At 42.1% G+C, this 20,642-nt stretch overlaps 1 protein-coding gene across 2 annotated transcripts in view; it reads right to left on the reverse strand.

Annotated features, from left to right (window-relative positions):
* The window catches only part of LOC111872505 (huntingtin-interacting protein 1), an 81,900-nt gene extending 63,528 nt beyond the window's left edge, over positions 1–18,372 (reverse strand). Inside the window, exon 1 of one of the 2 annotated variants that reach the window (XM_023866493.2) lies at positions 18,197–18,372. In XM_023866493.2, coding sequence (XP_023722261.1) covers positions 18,197–18,280 — 84 coding nt within the window. In that variant the 5' untranslated portion in view covers positions 18,281–18,372. Of the gene's footprint in view, positions 1–7,358; positions 7,431–18,196 lie in introns of those variants that run through there. The other variant, XM_023866494.2, reaches the window with a different exon arrangement.
* Positions 18,373–20,642: the final 2,270 nt, after the last annotated feature.

A 20,642-nucleotide genomic window follows, 5' to 3' on the forward strand; every position in this document is an offset into this window, starting at 1 on the left:
TTTCCAGTTCTTTTGTGTGCCCTCGCCCCAACTCGCACTACCACATCTGTCTTCACGGTATGGTGGTAACATAAGGACAACTTCACCTTTCGTCTTTCTTACGAGCCTACTATGTGATATGGATTCTATGAAAAGTTATCACCCCAGACTGCAATTAATACGATCTTATAACTGCAATTAATATGATCTTATGAATTAACGTTAAGTAGGTACTTACAAAAGTAGTGAACTCCTTCTCTGACATCCGAGGTTTGAATATGGTTTCCATGACGTAACCGTATTTACAATGTAAACCTAACAGACCTGTAGTTTATGCCACAGATATAATGGCTCCACTCCATCTTAAATTTATGTGAACGGGGATGCTTTCAATTTAGGACTTACTTATACTTTGACACATGCCAGCCCCCGCTTATGAACATCCTAACACGCTTCAAACAATAAGATAATTGTGAGAGCGATAGAACCCAAATGATCGGAAAAGTTTATCTTGACAAGAGCAATCACTCGCGACAACGTTAAAGAACTACTAGAGCAGGGAGTTCGAGACGTGGCAAACCGCTAAAAAGATAACTCTCAACCAATGACAAAGTTTGGTTTATCTCAGATAAAACCTGATAAAACTGAATGCCCCATCGTTACACCTTATACTTTAAGTCTTGTAAAAACAGCATTACAATTATCTACTGCAGTGTTACATTTACATACATTGTGACGAGGTGTTAGTGGACTCAAATTATGAAGCCCAGAAAATAACACAACACTGGCGGAAATGGACTTCCATAACAGCAGGCACTGTATACCCTGTATCAACATGGAAACAGGTGCAGGTACCGTAATCAGTAATCATTCTTCTACAGTATCATGGACTGACGTCAGGCTGTGTGTAATGTAATTTTATCTCAGTTTGCGCAAAATTCGGATATAGAAGTAACATCATCTAAAGCGGCCTCCGTAGTCTAGAGGTAACGTTCCCACCTCATGACTCGTAGTACGCGGGTTCAAATACCCAGCGGATATCGTCGAATTTTTAAGGGCGGAAAAATTCAGGGAACAAGACCTCCGGGAGGGACTTTAAGCCGTGTGTCCCGTGTCGTAGCTTTACGGCACGTAAAAGAACCTCATATCTCCAAAGGAGGTCACTGAGCCAAATTACGGACGTTTCCCGCCCAACAGCAGTCTCTAATACCTCTGGTAGATGGGGGAAGCATTATAGATACCTCTCAGCTAGTAGAGCCGGTCTCGCTGGCTGGGTGGGACTGATGGTAAGCACCAGTACCGGTAGGATATAGAGACTGGTAGAAATTATAGAGGGAAGCACAATGGACCAATACAGGTCTAAGTGCATGGGGAAACCCACCCTCTCCAATAACTAACTAACATCATCTAAACTTTTTCTTGAAGACGGTAATGAGGTTCAACGTGCTATAAAATCCTTGAAAAGCTGATAGTCTCCCAGCAGACGAAGAAATGTATTTATTAATTTATTTATAGAACGCCCTTACAAGAGACGCCTGGACCCTATCCTGAACCACATAAATCCAATGTAGGCCTACATTCAAGTTCTTCTAGCCCCATCTTATTATTATTCTCCCAATATTATATTTAAGATCCTGTTGCATTTATATATCTTTCACACACAATATATTCAGTCAACTTTGTTTACATACAAATTTCCGTCAATAATGCAACTATTTATTTCTTCTTTCACATTTGTTTTTGCTATTAGCACAACATATTTCGACCACAAACGGCCATCCTCGGGTGTCCCATTATTCCAACATGTTTCGGTCGTTTGGAGCGGAAACATGTTGTGTTAACAGCGAAAACAAATGTGAAAGAAGAAATAAATAGTTACATTATTGACGGGAAATTGTATGTAAACCAGGTTGAATATAGTAATGCAACAGGATGCTTAAATACAAGATTATTGTATATTCAGTCCTCAGCGCGACTGTTTTCACTTTTATTTCTCCTCCTTACGATATGTTTCTGCCTCAAACGGCCATCATCAGGTGTTCTGTCTACGCCAAAACGGTCGAACTGCATACAATGCATAATGTTCAATTATTTATACACTTGCAAATGTGATGTTTCTTGTAATTTACTTGATGTACACACGATGTTTATTTGCACTGACTGATTTCGTTCACTTTCTAATTTAATTTTGGTTTGAAATTTTTAAAAATTTCTTAACATCATACGCAGGGGCAAGGAACATCATACAAATAGGAACAAATGATAACACAAAGAAAGGACTTACGAACAGAAGCAACACACGAACACCAAGCCGCAACATAGAACTATATCACTTGAACAGGTGGACGATGCCCCTAATTGAGGTGCAAGAATTATATTATTTTAATAAATTTCAAACCAAAATTAAATTAGAAAGTGAGTAACATCAATCAATGCAAGTTAACATCGAGAGTACATCAAGTAAATTAAACAAGAAACATCTTATTTGCTAGTGTATAAATAAATTAACATTTTATACAGTTCGACAGTATGATCCTGATGATGGCCGTCTGAGGCAGAAACATGTCGTAAGAAGGAGAAATAAATGTAAAAAACGTTACATTGAGGACTGAATATATTGTACGTGAAAGATTATTCTCCCATCTAACCGTAGGTGTTTTAAGTTGTCCCTCCCAGCCTGTTCTCACTGAACGTATGCATTTTCACTCCCGTGTTAATCCCATTTTTCCTGTTACTTGTATTTATACCGCACATGACACTGTTTCGGCCAGGCTTCTAATTCGCGCTGCCAAATTGTCGTTGTTTTTCTCAAAATTTTCCATTCTTCGTAATCGTGGAAATATAATACAGATCTTTTTGATATCACTCAATAAATCGTTGCTGAACAGCTACCGTGAAGACAGCTCACGTGTTATGTGCCAGCCGGCCGTAATTACGAGTCACTGCTACCGTAATTAAAACATTCGCGCAGTCGTGTCAGTCCACGTGCGAGATAACTTCGGAACAACGCGTGCTCCTGTACGATACATACATGAGAAGTGACTGTGTAAGAAAAGTAGCAAGATTTCGGGGTAAATTTCTGAATCTGACAGTAATAAAACTATTCAAACAACCGTAAATAAACAAAGACATGCCTATTACTGGGGGAGCGAATCAAAAAGCCAAGTAAATGTAAACTTTTCTTGCGGTGCCTGGAATGGGTGCAAACAAGAAAATGTTCAGCATCTGCTATAATCTGGATTGTTTCGCTTGTAACGTGTATAGGCTCTTGGTTTGTTAAATACGCTAGCAGTAGGCATCTCAGTGGCCCGAACTGACGTAAGGTGCGTCTGGAACAACCACCTAGGTGGACCATTGCTTTTCAGGAAGCTCTCAGATGATAGCACTGCATCATGTGTATTTATCTATGAACTGAACAGAACGTTTCAGTAGAGCGAAAAAATTTACTCAATATTAAGTAAACGAACTAGTACTTTCATGATCTCATGCTGAATTTAATTTTCGTTACGGGCGGCATATGGCACGTAAGCTTTGCACAGCGGCGGCCTTTGCCAGTCACATGGGAATCCTCATAAATCGTCCACCCTGTGACCGGCGATCACTGCCTGTAAATTCTGCGTCTTGTACATAATGACACAATACAAAACGTACTGCCAACAATTAAAACTATGATGACTACAAATAAAATACTAACCACAGAATAGGAAGCCTTAACATTTTAAATTCCATACCTGGATAGTGGGCAAGAGAAATATTCCCAAAAGACTACAATAAGCAACGGATATGGATAGAAAAAAAAAACGAAATTTGCACACGAGCCCCCATAGTGCGATTCCTTGTTTAAAAATGAGTCGAAAATGTAATACAACATATGTCCTGAGACGCCTTTTTTTTTCGAAATACACGCCACTGTCATATTGGGTAACATACTTCTCAATAATGTTGTCACAAGGAGAGACAGCGCACTGTTAGGTGTACTCAAAGACAGTGTGCAGCAGAGGTCAGTTGTGATCGAATGACCATGGAATACACGACGAACACTGAGACATGCTTTCAATCCTCACTACTTGTAATACTCGAGTTTAATATTCTTGCACGGGACCACGCGCTAGGTTATCCTGGTCGGTGTCGCTGATGCTAATGTTTCGACTGGAGCAGCGTCCGTGTAGGACAAGAAGTACTCATTTAATGCCTACGGTACACGCAATGCAAGTCGCTCCAGATTGTATGGGCGCCAGCCAACGAAGCTATGGAACGACAGCCGTGGAGGTCACACGATATCGTACGAGAATTGGGACTATCCCAACCGGAGTGACCATCAACTGCATCCATACCATTACTCGCGGAGGGCAACTCTGTTTCCAGGCGTTCGTCTATCTATCGGTTGCGAACCACACATTGGGAATCTAGACTACTGAAAAATTACTACTTCGGTGTATCTAGAAATTTATTGGAAAGGAAGCTGCTCTGTGGTTATCATGGGAAACAATTACGTGGATGTCGCGACCAGGGGCCACTGGTTGTCGCGACGAGAAAGGTCAAGTAAACAAGTACATTTCCAGCAGCCTTTGAACTGAAGCAAATAATGTAACGCCAAAATAAAGATCCCTTGGGGGTAACTAAGGCAGCCTCTGTGGTCTAGTGGTCAAACGTCCTGCCTACAGATCCAGAAGTCCCGGATTCGATTCCCGGCGCTACCAGATTTTCTGAGAAGTAGTGGGTCGGGAACGGGATCCATTCTGCCTCTTGAGGATATCTGGGGAGCTATTTCAAGGAAATAGCGGCTCCGGTCTAGAAAACCGAGATTAACGACCGTGTCGATCCGGTGCGCTGACCACGCGACACCCTCTATCCGCTAAAGTTGGCACTAACTTCGCCAACAAGTGGCGGTCGGTCGCTCGGTCGGTATAGCTCTCTTGCGGACTAAAAGCACGGAGTTTGTTTTGTTTGTCTAGGCCAGGCATGTCCAACGTGTCGATCGCGGGACGATTTTTGGTCGATCTCATAGGCCTATAAGGAAATTATACGTGAAAAGCATGTAAATTCACTTGTAATATAATATGATTATATTCAGATTTTGAAGGGAAAACACGTATTAAAGTAGTCTGTACTTTCAATGTATGTCGCTTTTACAACAAACATCATGAGCCATGTTATTTTTACCAATATTTTTGCTTAAAGCGAGGTATGACGATAGGAGGGGGTGGTAGATCACTGGCAATTTTGACACTAAAAGGTCGATCACAACCTGTTTCAAGTTGGACATGTCTGGTCTAGGCCAACAACACATTGCGGATAAGCTATTTTTACATAACATTCTGTGTAGAGACAACGCGTATTTTAAGAGTGAGGGTGTGTTCAGCGTCCACAACAGTCATCTCTGGTCATGGAGTAATGCTCTTCTTATCTGTGAACGTATCAGTCAGCTTCAGTGATAAGAGTTTGGGCTGGAATCATATGGGGCATTGCCGTGGGCCGCTCTCTGCTGGCTGGCAGGCTAACTGCTCAGCGATAGCGTGATTTTCTGGAAACTCTTATACCGGGGCTACCTGAAGATGTGCCTCTAGTTGTGAGGCAGGGGCTGTGGTTTCAGCACGACGGAGCTCCAGCGCGACAGTAGCTGATTGCAACATATCCACAAGGTGCAATGGAAGTCGAGGACCAATTGCATGGCCTCCTCGGTCGCAGGATCTAACTCCGATGTACTTTTCCGTGTGAGGACACCAGATGGAGCACGTTTATGTACTCCTTCACAGGATTATCGAGGATATCGTTGCAGTACTTCAAATAGCTGTGACAAAAGTTGATGCCGCCATGTTACGGCATGTTCGAGAGAATGCTATGCGGTGCAATGCCGTCTGCCTTGAAATGGACGTATACCGCTTCTAACACTATTACAACAACGAGGTTCCCATGGTGTTATCATACGATAGCCTGCGCCATTTGACAGCGACGTGTACCTTGAAAACTAAACGTCACAGGACGTATGCTGTACAATGTTTTCGACTACTTTTTAACGAGGAATCACACTACAGAGAGTCTGTGCACAAATGTCGTTTCACCCTAAGCTACGAATTATATGTAACTCAAAGTTAGCAGTATCCGCACCAATTAACCGTGGTGTAAGTCACGGACGCCCACCATCGCCAACTTAAAAAAATGCTGCAAACTTGAACTGATTAATATACACGAGAAAAGTGGTGGAAATAGCGGGAAAAACATACAAAAAGTACTCATTTAAACGTATTTCTTTTTGCAAATGATCAAGTAATATCAGATTCAGAAGCGAATTACTGATATTCGCTCATAAACTGAATAAATTAATATGCAAATATGTGATGATAATTTCAGTGGAATAATAAAAAGTGGCATTTTCCGCCGAGAACCCACTAAAAACAAAACGGCGATAAACAAAAAAAAACAATACAGCAAGTCGATACCTTAAAGTACCTTGGCTACGCATGTCAATGAAGGAGAAAAGATACAAAATAATGTACCACATACTTCTAGGTTCAGAAAACAGCACTCACCAACACAAGGTTCAAGCCATTCAAAGCCCACCAACACGCTGGAATGAACATTCACAAAGGCCTAGCTCTACATACACATTTGGGTAGTGAAAGCTAGACAATAAAAAAAGCAAAACCAAAATTACGGCCACTGAAATTAAATTAACGTGACGAAAGGAAAGAAATTCTCTTGGATATGCAATAAAATAAATGCCACATAAAGGAATTAAAAACAAGAACTATGGCGGTAACCACAACCACCAGGCTATACAACATCTCATTTATTAATCAAACAATATCGACGGCCAGAAAAACCACAACTAAATTCATCCCATTCACAACCCTACTATCACCAGGGGCCTGCCACCATTTATCGGATTCTTAGACTGCGAAACATAAAACAAATTAAATTCGGCAGAATAGAAAGAAGCTGATCACAGTAACCGCGTGGTCTAAGGCATAAACCGTCATCGCCCACTCTTGGTTTCGAATCCCATTCAAGGCATAGATGTCTGTGTGTGCGTTTATTCTGTGTTTGTGATGATCTGTGTGTAGGCAGCGGCCTTGCGACAGGCTCATCCCCCGTCCAAGGAATCCTACCAGAAAACTGAAAAAAAAAATTGCTAAGATTCACAAGGGCTGTAGAGCCACAGATAGATAGAATGAAACAACTTCCGAATATTTTCATAAATTACAAACTTGTTAGATCAAGGAAGCGAGGACGACCTCAAAAGGCACGAACTGTCGAATGAGGCCAGAACGGGTCAACGAATGGCCGAACTCCCTGACCACTAGATAATAATGACAAATATCTGTACCAACCGTTCCAGAAAAGAAGAGATAATAATAACAAAAGTAAGTTCGTCTTACCATATTAGCAAATGCTTCAACAACCAATTTTCGGTTCGCTTCACTAGCAGCAGACATTTCTGTTGCTCAAGAAACCAAACTGAGATCAGCCTTGCTGCTACTTCAGAACACGTACGGCAGTTCTAGCTATTCCTACGTATCGTTACAGAACACTACTTGATGGGCAGTCGCCAGTCTCTTGAAATGTCCGTGCCTACGCGTCACCCACAGCTGACCGCTATCGGAGAAACATTTGTCAACATAACTTCATTACTGCACGCCCAAAGCTTAAAACTGACTGGTAAGTCGAAATGAATGCCGGTCACGGCAGCCGAGCGGTCTAAGGCATGCACTGTCTTCGCTCGCTCGGAAGCCGGGATCGTGGGTTCGAATCCCACTCAGGGCATGGATGTTCGTGTGCGTTTTTCTGTGTTTGTCTACAGATAGAGGCCTTGCGACGAGCTGATCACTCGCCCAAGGAGCCTTACCGAATGTGTAAGATCTAGTAAACCGAAGTGAAACGGAGAGTTTCATGGAGGTAGGCCTAGGCCCAAATTGGGGCTGCAGCGCCACAGAAAAAAAAAAAGTCGAAATGAATAAAAACTTTGTAAAGACTAGGGTCTCATATCAAAATCACTGGCAATACCACAGTCAAATGACATCACTGAAACTGAAGAATGTAACGGCTGCGGCGTGCAAAGATTTGGGATGATGTGTCCATATGATCAAGTACTGGAGTACTGTTTATTATTAATTCCTGTTGCTTCCTCTTCCGGTCTAGAAAACCGAGATTAACGGCAGTGGGAGATATATGTTCGAAAGTGATAAAGTGAAAGAACAGACGGTATGAAGCATGAAGATACGGACGAGAAAGTACTGTGACGTGCCGCCGGGAAGGCCGGACGATAAGACGTCCATCACTGGTCAACGGCTAGAAATTCCTAGGAAATTGTTGCCCCGGAGATGAAAGTCTAAAAGTGGGGTTTCCACCCTTATCTGTAACGAATTGTTTGGGACAGTAAACATGTATTCCCGCGGCAACAAGAAAATCGTTTGCATAGCAGAGGGAATAATGCATTCCCGCGGCAAACAAAACAGTCGTTGCAGAGCAGCGGGCGAATCGAAAACCTTCGACAAGTTGTTCCCCATTCAGCCCGAGTGCAGGATATAACAGTCCAACTGAGACAAGAGACCAACAAGAGACCAGTAGAGTTCATATCTGACTAGAACAGAAGCAAGTTCGTATCTAACAAGAGACCAGTCAGTTTAGCTTCGACAGTTGAGCTCCGAGCAGAACAGAAGACGCTCCACCGAGAGAATAGCAGTGCGAGAGTGTATAATCTTGAAGAGGAAACGTCCGAAGGCCTTATAAGTGCGAATGACTATATTTGTGAGCGTATAGAGTGATCGTCCAATAAATATTCGTCCAAATCCGAAACCACGTAAATATTACAGTTTTACCACTTGATACTAAATAAATTACAGTTACAGTTGTAATAAATTCTTAATATACCTAAACATCTCTGATTCATAAAAGTCAGTCTATTACACATGAATTACAGCATGTAATCATAACTGCTGGCCGGTCATGGTAGCCGAGCGGTCTAAGGGATGTACTGTCTTCGCTCGCTCGGAAGCCGGGATCGTGGGTTCGAATCCCACACAAGGCATGGATGTTTGGTATGTGTATCAGTTGTTCTGTGTTTAGGTAGAGGCCTTACGACGAGCTGATCACTCGTCCAAGGAGTCCTACCGTCTGTAAAATGATCATGAGACTGAAAAAAAAAATCAGAAGCCAGGGCCCAAGGGAACTGTGAAGACAGTGAAAAGAATCATAACTGCTACTGAAATATGACAAGATTATACAAACTTGTGCTGATTCGGTTAGTACATACGGTCTTTTTGTCCCTTATAAGGTTTGTATTTATGAAGGTGTGAAATGTACTCGGCAATACACGTTGAGAAATATACAATTGCGCAAGGGCTAAAAATCACCACCACCCAATGTACAGCACCGGAGACTGGAAACACAAGATTTATAAAAATTGTTTCCCTCTTTACATGGTGTCGTATTTTGCCCGATAACCAGAGTCTCCTATGGTTGGGGGCTTCTGGGACAAATGTACATAAAAAGTAACGTAGCGGTGAGACAACGCTCTGAAATTACTTAATTTCGTGTTACCACAGCAACGAATTGTCGAGCATTAAGGGGGCCCATACACGTACGAGTCTGGCTCGCGAGTCCGACTCGGCTCGGGTTCCAATGAGCCAAATTCGTCCGTGTGTGGATCGCCACGCTCATATGTGTGTGGTGAAATTAATCCGAGCCCGGCTCCACGCCGAGCCGGACTCGCGAGCCAGACTCGTACGTGTATGGGCCCCTTAACAAGTTGCAGAAACTTAAGTTATGCAGCAGGTTACGAGCAAGCAGCCTTTTGTTTCTGTGTCGTGTCTATCCTGTAATTATTGGTAATATTATGATGCGGAAATGTGACGTGTGCTATACAGCATAAAGGAGACAGTTTAAGACTGCTATTTGTGCGTGTTATTCGTGGAAGATGGTTTTAAACGCCTGCCTCTACGTCATACATCATATAAGAAAGGAATACGGGTGAAAATAGGTCACGTTAATGGCACGAAAGCTTACGTAACAAAGGACGATGCTTCCCGCTGAATTCTCAACGTGCGTCAACACTAGTCGTAACAAATGTAACTCAGACCTCAGCCAGTCATCTATGACCGTTTAACAGTAGTCCGCCGATTTCTTCTCACATAAAACAACAAACAAACAACCTCCGTGGTTTTAGTCCGCAAGCGAACTATAGCAACCGATCAACCGCCGCTTGTAGGCGAAGTTAGTGCCAACTTTAGCGGATAGAGGGTGTCGCGTGGTCAGCGCAACGAGTCCCCACGGCCGTTAATCTCGGTTTTCGAGACCGGAGTCGCTATTTCCTTGAAATACGTAGTTCCTCAATTATCTTAACGAGGCTGAGTGGACCCCGTTCCAGACCCACTACTTCTCAGAAAATCTGGTTCCTGTAGCCAGGAACTCTGATCACTAGACCACAGAGGCGGTCCGATTTCTTCTCAAATAGTTGTATTAATTTACAAAATCTGAGGCTAGTTAACGAATGAACGCGACGCCCTCTGTTGCGTTGTTTTAAGGAACCTGTGGTAGTAATCCAAGGACTTGGCAATACTTAACACTATAAATGAAATTAAACTATCGGTGCTAATTTCTGGGATCTTTTACGATCATTTTCACACCACAAAACTTTTATTATGTGTTAGGATGTTTATGCTATTCTTATGGAGAACTTTCTCACATCATGAACAAGGTCTGCAGCAAGTAAACTAAACAGGTAAACTTCCGGACCGGAGCTAATGTTCTATCCAACTATGATAATACTAAACCTATAATAATTTTGAGGGATTTATGTAAGTTTCCCAAGTCTCTCCAGACAAATGCCCTCATTCCGACGCCCCCTTAAAGAATTCCACAGCGATCTTACCATTTCTCATTCGACTTTTCTTACCCTCTCCATCCAATAAGCAGCCGTGAGACACGTCAAGAAATGTTGGTGCAAAAATAATGAGAAGTCCCCTTGACTAAAACCCGGGAAACTTGAAAGGAGAAGGTATACTTTGAACTTACTAAGCAACTTTCCGATTCCATTGAACATGATGGGACGCAAATATCAGAACTTCCCAAAACTGCTGATACGAACTACGAAAACAACCTTCAGTCGAGATCAACAGGTGGGCGGCAGATGCTTAAGGAAAACAACTCTGGAATTCATAAAACACTGAAGTAAAGATAACATTTTGTACCTGTTAAGTTGGAACAAGATTTTCCACCGAATCTTCAGCAAGCAAGCCTTGAAATAAGATTCACAAATATATTTAAATTTGTTATAATTTGTAGTCATAACAGACTAAGTAGCATGTACGATTTTTGAGAGGGAATGCTGCATTTATTCCAGTGATGCTTCACGTTTTTCAGTAGGGTGTGGCAGTAATATCCAGGTTTAATGGTGCTTTGTATTATTGTTGTTGTTGTTGTTGTGAGCTGGGATAGTGTAGCAAGTATAGCGACTAGCTATGGGCTGGACGACCAAGAGATCGGAGTTAGAATCCCGGTAAGGTCAAGAATTTTCTCTTCTCCACGTCGTCCAGACCGGCTCCGTGGTCCACCCAACCTCCTATCCAGTGAGTACCTGGGGCTTTTTCGCGGTAATAAAGCGGCCGGGAAGTGAAGTTGATCACTTACCTCCAACTATAGTATCGAGGTCAAGAAAATATGGATCTATACACCCACTCCCCCATACGCCTTCACTGTCCAGTGCTTAATTAGTTAAGCACAGGGACAACTTTACCATAGTAGTAGTAGTAGTAGTAGTAGTAGTAGTAGTAGTAGAAGATACACGTCATTCCTAGTTCGATCCGGCAACCGAGAGGCCATACAATCGGCCCTCAACGTCCAGTCCACCACCCTGCATATGCTGCGTTCAACCACTGCCGGGCATCTGCCCCTAGTGCGCTGAAGCTCTGTAGAACTAACACCACAACCCTTGCCTCATAACTAGAGGCACATCTTGAAGCAGCTCCGGTTGAAGTTTCCAGAAAATCACGCTGTCGCTGAGCAGTTACCCTGTCAGCTACCAGACAGCGTGATGCTGCTTATCTTTAATACGTGTGCAGCGGCACGCATATAGGGAGCCTACACAGAATAATACGTGAACAGTGCTGAAAACAAGAAGTAGCCGCTGCAGTACTATAGACATAGGGCGGGTAACCCTGAGAGTTTTAAATTTTAAAATTTGAAAAAAAAATAAAGAAAGAAAGAAAGAAATTTTTAAAATTGGAATTGAAGATTTTAAAAGTGCCAGTTTATGAAAATCAAATTGACGTGTGTAGGTTAACAAAGATTTTGTACATATCTGACATATCAGCGGGGAAGATTCTGATATATCGAAACCGGTTAGCAAACAACGAAATAAACAATTGGGAAGACTAGTGTTTTTTAAATTTTAAACAGCGTGCAGTGTAGCAGCTGCGCGAGAGTATACGAGTACACCTGATGATGGCCGTTTGCGGCCGAAATATGTAGTGTAGAAGAAAGCAAGACGAAAGAACTGCAATACATTGTTGCACTTAGGACAGAGTTTATGTCATATATTGTGTAGAGTGTAACAGGATGCTTAAATATAATATTGTTTCTGAAGTTGACGTGGTACTCATGTTCAAGGACAGCATGGGGATGGATTGTGCCATGCCCAGAGTTGACTGCTGTGGACGTTGAACACACCCTCACGCGTAAAACAAGCTTCGTCCGTCCACACAATGTTATGTAAAAGCCCATCCGCAGTGTACTGATGTAGTCATTCGCAGAAATTGCTTCCGCAGAAGACGATCGTCTGGAAACAGACACGCTCCGCGGGTAATGGGTATGGATTCAATATATCGTCACGAAGTACTTTGAGGACCATCGTTAGGCCAGTCCAAATTTTAAAACTAAATGTCTCAGGCCTTATGCTGTACGTTTTCGGCTTGTTCGTTAAAAAGGAACCACACTATGGGGAGTCTGTGCGCGAATTTCCTTTCATCGTCTATAACTACGCTTTCAGGATCGAAAGTATACAGAGTCCGGTGATAGGATAACTGATGATTGCAATGGATCTGGATGAAAGTGGTCGTGGCCTAAAAAAAGGTACTGTGCCTGCATTTGCCTGGAGACAATGGGGAAAACCTCAGTCAGGACAGCCGATAACCCGGCCAAGACTCGAACCGAACACCTCTAATACAAATCTAGAGCCTTCTCTCTAGACCAGCATGTTCGGCATTATTATTACATTAAATAAATAAATAAATGGATTCAATTACCATCAGCAGCATCAAGAGCATCCCAGATAACAAACGGTGTCTGTCTTGTTGCAGGTTAACAGATCTGTAATTCTCCTTACTATTTGTAAACGAGAAAAGCCCTGCGTATAAACTGTCAAACTGAGCCAGTCTTGAACTTACAGTACACTGAATCGTGCAGCTGTGTGGGGGGGGGGCAGGCGGCATCTGACGCCCTCCCGACGGATTTCTGGCAAAAAACCAAAACTGTGAAAGAAGGAACTATATAAAACAACTAGCAGAACTGTTTCAATTATTCCATCTTGAACACACAAAAATAAAAAACTACTGAAAATATAAAACAGTCTCAAACAGCTTAAATGTAAGTTGAATTTGATGTTCTCACAGCGGTAGCTATGAAGAGCTCGATCTCCTGGGATGTAAGGCCGTATGGCCCGGTGAACTTTGCTTGTTGCCTCCAGCACGTTGGTTTCTTGGTTGGCTTGCTCTTCAATACTGCAGATGAGAGCAATGTGTCCTCCGAAACATTGCTTGGATTTCACAGGACTACACGGCGTTATGCCCCGAAAACAGAAATCTTCGGCTTGAATCTAAATTTGTTGGCCGGCTGCCCTGCTACGAAAACTGAGTGCCCTCCTCACTGGTGTAAATCCTACCGGCGCCTGTGCATTGAACTGGTTTCCGTACGTCCAAACTACGTCCCTGATTCTATCCCTAGACCAGGGAATTATAAATACTTTCAAGACCTTTCGCACTTCGGATATGAGGTGAATAATCATCCATTAGCATGTGATGGTTTCGTAATTTCAAAACACATTCCGATTATAAATGTACTTCATGTGGCAATGGGCGTCTGGAACGAGTCAATGATATCTGCAATGTAAACTGATTCAGAAAAAGTCAGAATTTATGTGGTGTGATGAAGTTCAAAAGTGTCAAGATTCGAACCTGGAGGGTGAACGTGAGTGTCCTGGGTGAGTGTATATAGCTCATAACCTACAAGTTCGTTGAGTCGCAACAGGCGAAAAGGACATCCTCTCTTACATGCGAAGGGATAGCGGCCTCCGTAGTCTAGAGGTAACGTTCCCACCTCATGACTCGTGGTACGCGGGTTCAAAACCGGCGGAGGTCGTGGAATTTTTAAGGGCGGAAAAATTCAGGGAACAAGTCCTCCGGGTGGGACTTTAAGCCGTGGGTCCCGTGTCGTAGCTTTACGGCACGTAAAAGAACCTCATATCTCCAAAGGAGGTCACTGAGCTAAATTCAAGGACATTTGCGGCCCAACAGTAGTCTCTAACGCCTCTGATAGATGGGGGAAGCATTATAGATACCGCCAAGCAAGTAGAGGCCGAACTCGCTGGCTCGGTTGGGACTGATGGTACGCACCAATATCGGTAGGGTATAGAGACTGGTAGAATATCATAGAGGGAAGCACAATGGACCAATACTGGTCTCAGTGCATGGGGAAACCCACCCTCTCCAATAACTAACTAACTACATGCGAAGGGATGGATCCAAGTGCGCAAACGGCAGGGCCTTCGAAAAATGTTACAGACTGTTAAGCATCATGAATGCATTCAGCAGGCTCTACGGTGACTGTCCAAAGGAAAAAAAAAACACTATTTCAAATAACAATCTTCTTGCAAACTGTCGGTGTAATAACATACGAGATGTGCTATATTATAATGTACTCATTTTGTCAGCAAGAATGTTCTTACATAGTACATGAATATAATAAAGTTGTTAAGTATTAATTTACAACGATACACACTGGGCCGAAGTAAGCCACAGGCGAAGTAGGCCATGACCTACGGCGCCGCACGACACGAGTATGCAAATTGTCTAGCATGAAAGAGTGAAGGTCTGAGGTAAACCATGAAGTAACTGCCTTCATAATCCTCTCCAACGGGCTTCAGATTTGGGGCCTATGGAACAGTCGTTACCTGAATATCCTAATTTATCAAGACACACCGTTCTGTTTCCTGGTACTCATTTCTGTTAAGAGGCTGAGTCGACCCCAGGGCCATAGTGCGGCTGGAAGGATTAGGTAAAATGAAAAAAAATCCAATGACCTTATAGGGACTTGAACCCGCGACCTTCCGGTTTGTACCTCAAACAACTACGCTACCGCATTAATTAAATAATTTTCCTGGGAAGTAAAGCGCGGCAGGCGCGTAAGGCTGACAACCTTACCGCCATCTTTGAGCCCATTGTCTAGAAAATGTGGGACCCTCAACGCCTTCACGGCCTGTTACAGGGATAGCTTTACTTTATTTTCACACCGTTCTGTTTGTCACAAAAATGGGGTGATCTGCAACCAATTTCATCACTAAAAGTAAAACAAAGAACGGCTACTCCAGTTAATTTTAAAATTATGCAATATCTCGGGTCATATGACTCAAAAACAATATTCTGAACCTCTTAGAATATTCCTGGTTATAATTCTTCTCTACGCAGGACGAAACTTAATTACATACTTAAATATAAAGTTCTATTTCTGCATGTATAGACCAGCAGAAATGTAAGATTTGAGGCTTTCACGGCGGTGACTATGAAGAAATGTTCATAAAAATATACAGTTGCAACTGATTCGTTAGCGAGATACAGCAACTACAAGGCAGCACTTCCAAACGGATAAAACAATCATTCTGTCTGGATACGCGATATTCTGGTGTTTTGTTACTCTCTGCAGTAGTATGTTACGTATCGATGAATGGTGCAGAATGCGGTGTATTCATTCCAATTGTCATATATGATTTTATTACATGGAGAAGTAGGGAATGGCAGTGGAGCCGCTGCACGTCTTTATGCTGAAAGGTATCAGCAAGGAGGGCATTAAAATCTCAGGCTAATAATTTCTCTAGAACATCATCCGCGAGAAACGGATCATATGCCACCCACCATTAGAAACACTGGCAGATCACAAAGTCACACGCACCAATGTGGAAGACTGTGTTCTGCGTGCCGTAATGATCCCATGGTACTTACTACAAGTACACACTACTACTTGGTAAAACCTAGTGGTCAACCCGTCGTCACCATATTCCCGAGCGAACACTAGTGAGGGCGTCGCTTGATCAGCTGTTCCGTTCCACGTACAGCATGTTCACGCTCTGCATCTGCCGCTAGATTATGGACGTCTAAAAGCGTTCGCAGAATGACTACTGCGGCGTGATGCTGCGTCTCTAAAGCCGGGTCCAGACTTGTTGCGTACCCCGTATCATCCTTCCGTTGGAAAATGATACGCAACGGGCTGTTCGCTTGCTTGGCGGTCTTTTCCCGTCGCATCAAAGGGACGACTCGGGTTGCAGTGGTGCCAGTCTGGACGTATAGGCGGCTGCATCGCGCTTTGCTTATCAGCTCCAGACAGTTGGAGTGTAGTCATCACCAGTGTGCGTTCTTCTGTTTGTGATTCTCTGTTTATATACTCTGAATGGAGTGGAGTGGAGATACGCAACAAGTCTGGACGCAAAATTTTGTCGCGTTGCATCGGACGATACGCAACAGGTCTGGACCCGGCTTAACACTTCTCGGCCGTGTGTTGCATGCTTCACACGGAATTGTATTTTCAATGCTTGTAACCAGCTCACGTGGGCTGATGAAAATTCAACATTCCTTTCAAGAAGCACGATTCTAGCAGCAATTTGCAATATATGTCTCGGCGGGAATCAGGGGCCTCCTATTTCGTTTCTATCTGAACAATCATGGCAACTGCTGGGCAACCTAGTACTAGCAACGCGACAGAGTGGGTACGGCATGACTGGGTTCCCGCCCATTCTTCTAGCGATGTCATGAGCGGTCATGAGGTATTTAGACAGTGCGTAGCCTCCGTGATCAATCAATCTCCCTCCCGTCAACTTCTACTTGAGGGGCCATCTAATAAGCATCGTTTACTTCCCAACCATAACACGTGGAACGAGATGTGGACAGTCAATCACGAGGCGGGAACGACAATACATATCGCTTCCACCTTCAGGGTCGAAATGCAAATCAAGCATGAAACCAGCAGAAGCTGGCAACAAGCTTCTGCTGGCTTCATGCCTGATTTACACTTCGACCCTGATGATGCAAGCGATATATTCCTCCGAAACATCAGCTGACTTTCGCCGGACTACACGGCTTTATATCCAAAGAGGTAAGACTATCCAAACATTGCAAATGTTTAAAATCTCGCTTGATTGTAGCTAAGCAGACAGACGGTCCATGCGCGTGAATTTCTGAGCTAATTTTAACTTATCCGCCTAAACAGTTTCTTCCAATTACTTCCCTCGGGGTCAAGGACGGTTACTTTCACGATGGGTGAAATCGTATTCTCCATCCTTTTACTTTCGGTGGAGCATCTGAGGAATTGGACTTACACTGACAAATCTATTACGGGTTTCCGTACTAACCAAACCAAATGTTACAATCAACATCCATTTCCACTTACACAGTGGCGGGCTACTAAGTAATTTTACCAGTAAAGATGACATATACTTTATACATCACATATCTTTGAAGTCAAAACAAACAGTACAAATGTGTGATGCACCTCGTTTTGTCTGTGCACTGATAGAAGGCGTGGGAGAAATTGAGGCCTGAAATTACTTCAAGACTTCTCCAACCGGCTATACAAAGCAAGAAATTGTATTTCGTAGGGCATAAAACGAAAATATTCACCAAAGAAAAACGAAGATATTTTGTACCTAATGTATTACAGACTAGAATGAAAACAAATTTCCAAATCTTAATCCTCGTAGTTAATGGATTCCAGTGGCAACAGCCAGGAACAAATAAAACAATCTGATTGTAGGAAGAGTATGATCACAATTTTTTTTTTGTCTGCGTCGAAGCTATGTTACAAACTGTAAGCAACCGTTCACATACAACACTAAGTAATACGGGTAGACTGTAAACGTCAATCACGCACATGTAACGTCTGTAAGAACACGAATGAAAGTGGAGTAAACGATCCGTCAGATTTTAGATCATTAATGTGATAAAAATACCAAACCTACCTGGCACTTTTCAAAATTTTCTCTTTCTTGTTCGAGACTTGTTTTCCGCTGTTGCAGAACTCTGGGTAGCGATAATGATGCCATATCACATCACAACACACGCAATAACCTTATAATAATAATATACAGACCGACCGTTCTCTCTGCTTTTATGGCTCCTTCCGTAACTAGTTTTCCACGCTCAGTGTCGCCAACTTTCAGGTAGAGAAGCTCAATGTCTTGAACGTCTTGAACTTTGACGTTGATAAAGGTTTCCCATTCGCTGAGTGAAACCAGGTGTCAATGGTCACATCCCATTGTGATGTAATATATTTGCTATACAAATTTAAAATCTAATTAAGCAATTTTGACATACAAAGCTGTATTGTGAAGAATCAGTTTTTTTATCTCCTTCCTACAATCATGTTGGTCACTATATATCTCCTGACATTTGTTGANNNNGGGAACTGTGCGAGTGCCCTATCTATGAACAACGTCGCAAAGTAATATCAATGGCGCATTATTAGAAACCTCCACAGTAACACCGAAACTTCCTACGGACGAAAAAATAAAATCTGTACCTCAGACGCCAAGTGTTTAAAAAAACGTAGGACGTAAAAAACACTTATAATTCTATAGTGCACAAATAAATACTTTGGGCCAACAGGTTAATTTCTCCTGCATATTTTGAAATGTACATGACTGATTGAATAGCCTGCATTTCCTTCCTTTTGGCATGTGTGATGTCCTTTTAAGGCATCCTCTGTCAAATGATGAAATTTCATATGGGAGATAACAAAGCAACAAAATATGAAACATAGACTTGGTCTAGATTAGTCTTCTGGAATGTGACACTATGGAGTTCTATTCCAACAGACTGTAATCTTAATTTTCACTGCCATGAGAATTTCTTAGTCAATAGTGGCGTTACACTCGCCAACTTCAGTTTGCATTATATATATATGTATATGTATAGAATGTCCCAGGAGGAAATATCAGGTATTCTGGGGGGTCATAGTATCAGTCATTCCAAGCAAAAAAGTGTATGTACGTGTGCTATTCTGAATGGTTTCCGAGACAGAGCTATTTTATGTTATTGCCTGCAGAAGCAAATGTCAAGATGCACTCAGACAAGCAACACTCCATGTCCTCACACAAGTTGCAAAGTATACTGTTACGGACAGTGGAATTTTCAAAAATGTTCTATACAAGGTAAACTATACCAACTCTGTCACTTGAACAATATGTGCCAGTATTAGAAATAGTATATATCTCTTTCTCAGAAAAAAAAAATCTGGAACTGTACGGCAAAATAGCTCTATCTCAGAAACTGTTCAGAATAGGACACATGCACATATACCTTTTTTTGCTTAGGACTGATACTAGACCTCCCAGAATATTCACCTTTCCTCCTGGGTCACCCTGTGTGTGTGTGGGCATTGATGATATGAGAAATCTATGTAGTGTGAAATATTTAATTAATCATTATGCATGTTATATATAATATAAATTAAATCAGTATTATTCACGTAACTTTCACAATTAAATATTTCGCACTATACAGACTTCTCATATCATCAACGTTTACTTTTAAAATCCCCTCCCAAGCCCTTTTATATGAAACTACAGAACCTGGTGAACTTGTCTTGAAATGCACAGAAAGGTTAACGTTTTCCCTATCAAACACCTCAACATAAATACTTATGGATAAGTCGAGTTATAGCTCCCATACTTTCTTACTCTCAGCATAAAATGAGCTAATAAAATTTCACAAGCTAGCCACTTTGTCCCTCCTCTCCCTGGTTCCCATTCACGAGGAGCCTGGGCAGGCCACAGAACCAGTCTGCATGAGGTGGAAAACAGAAAAATCGCTATCTAAACCATATATTTTTGTATTCAAGTGCTAAAGCTATGACAAACTGCATAATGTGGAGCTTCATAACTACAACACTTCACTATTACAGTTCATGCATTTGTTGTTTCCTTCAAGTTCCCTCAGTAACAACAGACAAATGTTTCTTTTTACATTTTATAGCGTGAAATTTAGTTTCTGCCATAACTGATAAATCTGGTGAGAGGCAATTTGTAAGAATAAATAAAATGGAAATCACTAAGACAAAACGATGTTTAAATTATTTTCTGAGATTCAGCTTTGAGGGTTATAATGTGTTTCAAGCATAATGCTGTATTCACAGGCAACCAACTCTGAGAATTGCTGTCCAGCCATTAATGCTAAGATTCTAACAAAAGTTATTCATTTACACTTGGGCTCTCATTTTTTACATAATTTTACAACATTTATTCGTAAATATGATAATTTTCTGTAACAGAATATGTTAGCGGAAAACACATTTTATGTTAAACATTATCACTTTTACTAATAAATAAGTGTGTCATTGTCCCTGTCCTTGATGCACAGAATGGTAAAATAGACGTCGGGTTAATTCAGAGAAAGTCAAGGGAACTT

The sequence above is a fragment of the Cryptotermes secundus genome, unplaced genomic scaffold (assembly GCF_002891405.2).
Source record: "Cryptotermes secundus unplaced genomic scaffold, Csec_1.0 scaffold537, whole genome shotgun sequence".
Lineage (NCBI taxonomy): Eukaryota > Metazoa > Arthropoda > Insecta > Blattodea > Kalotermitidae > Cryptotermes > Cryptotermes secundus.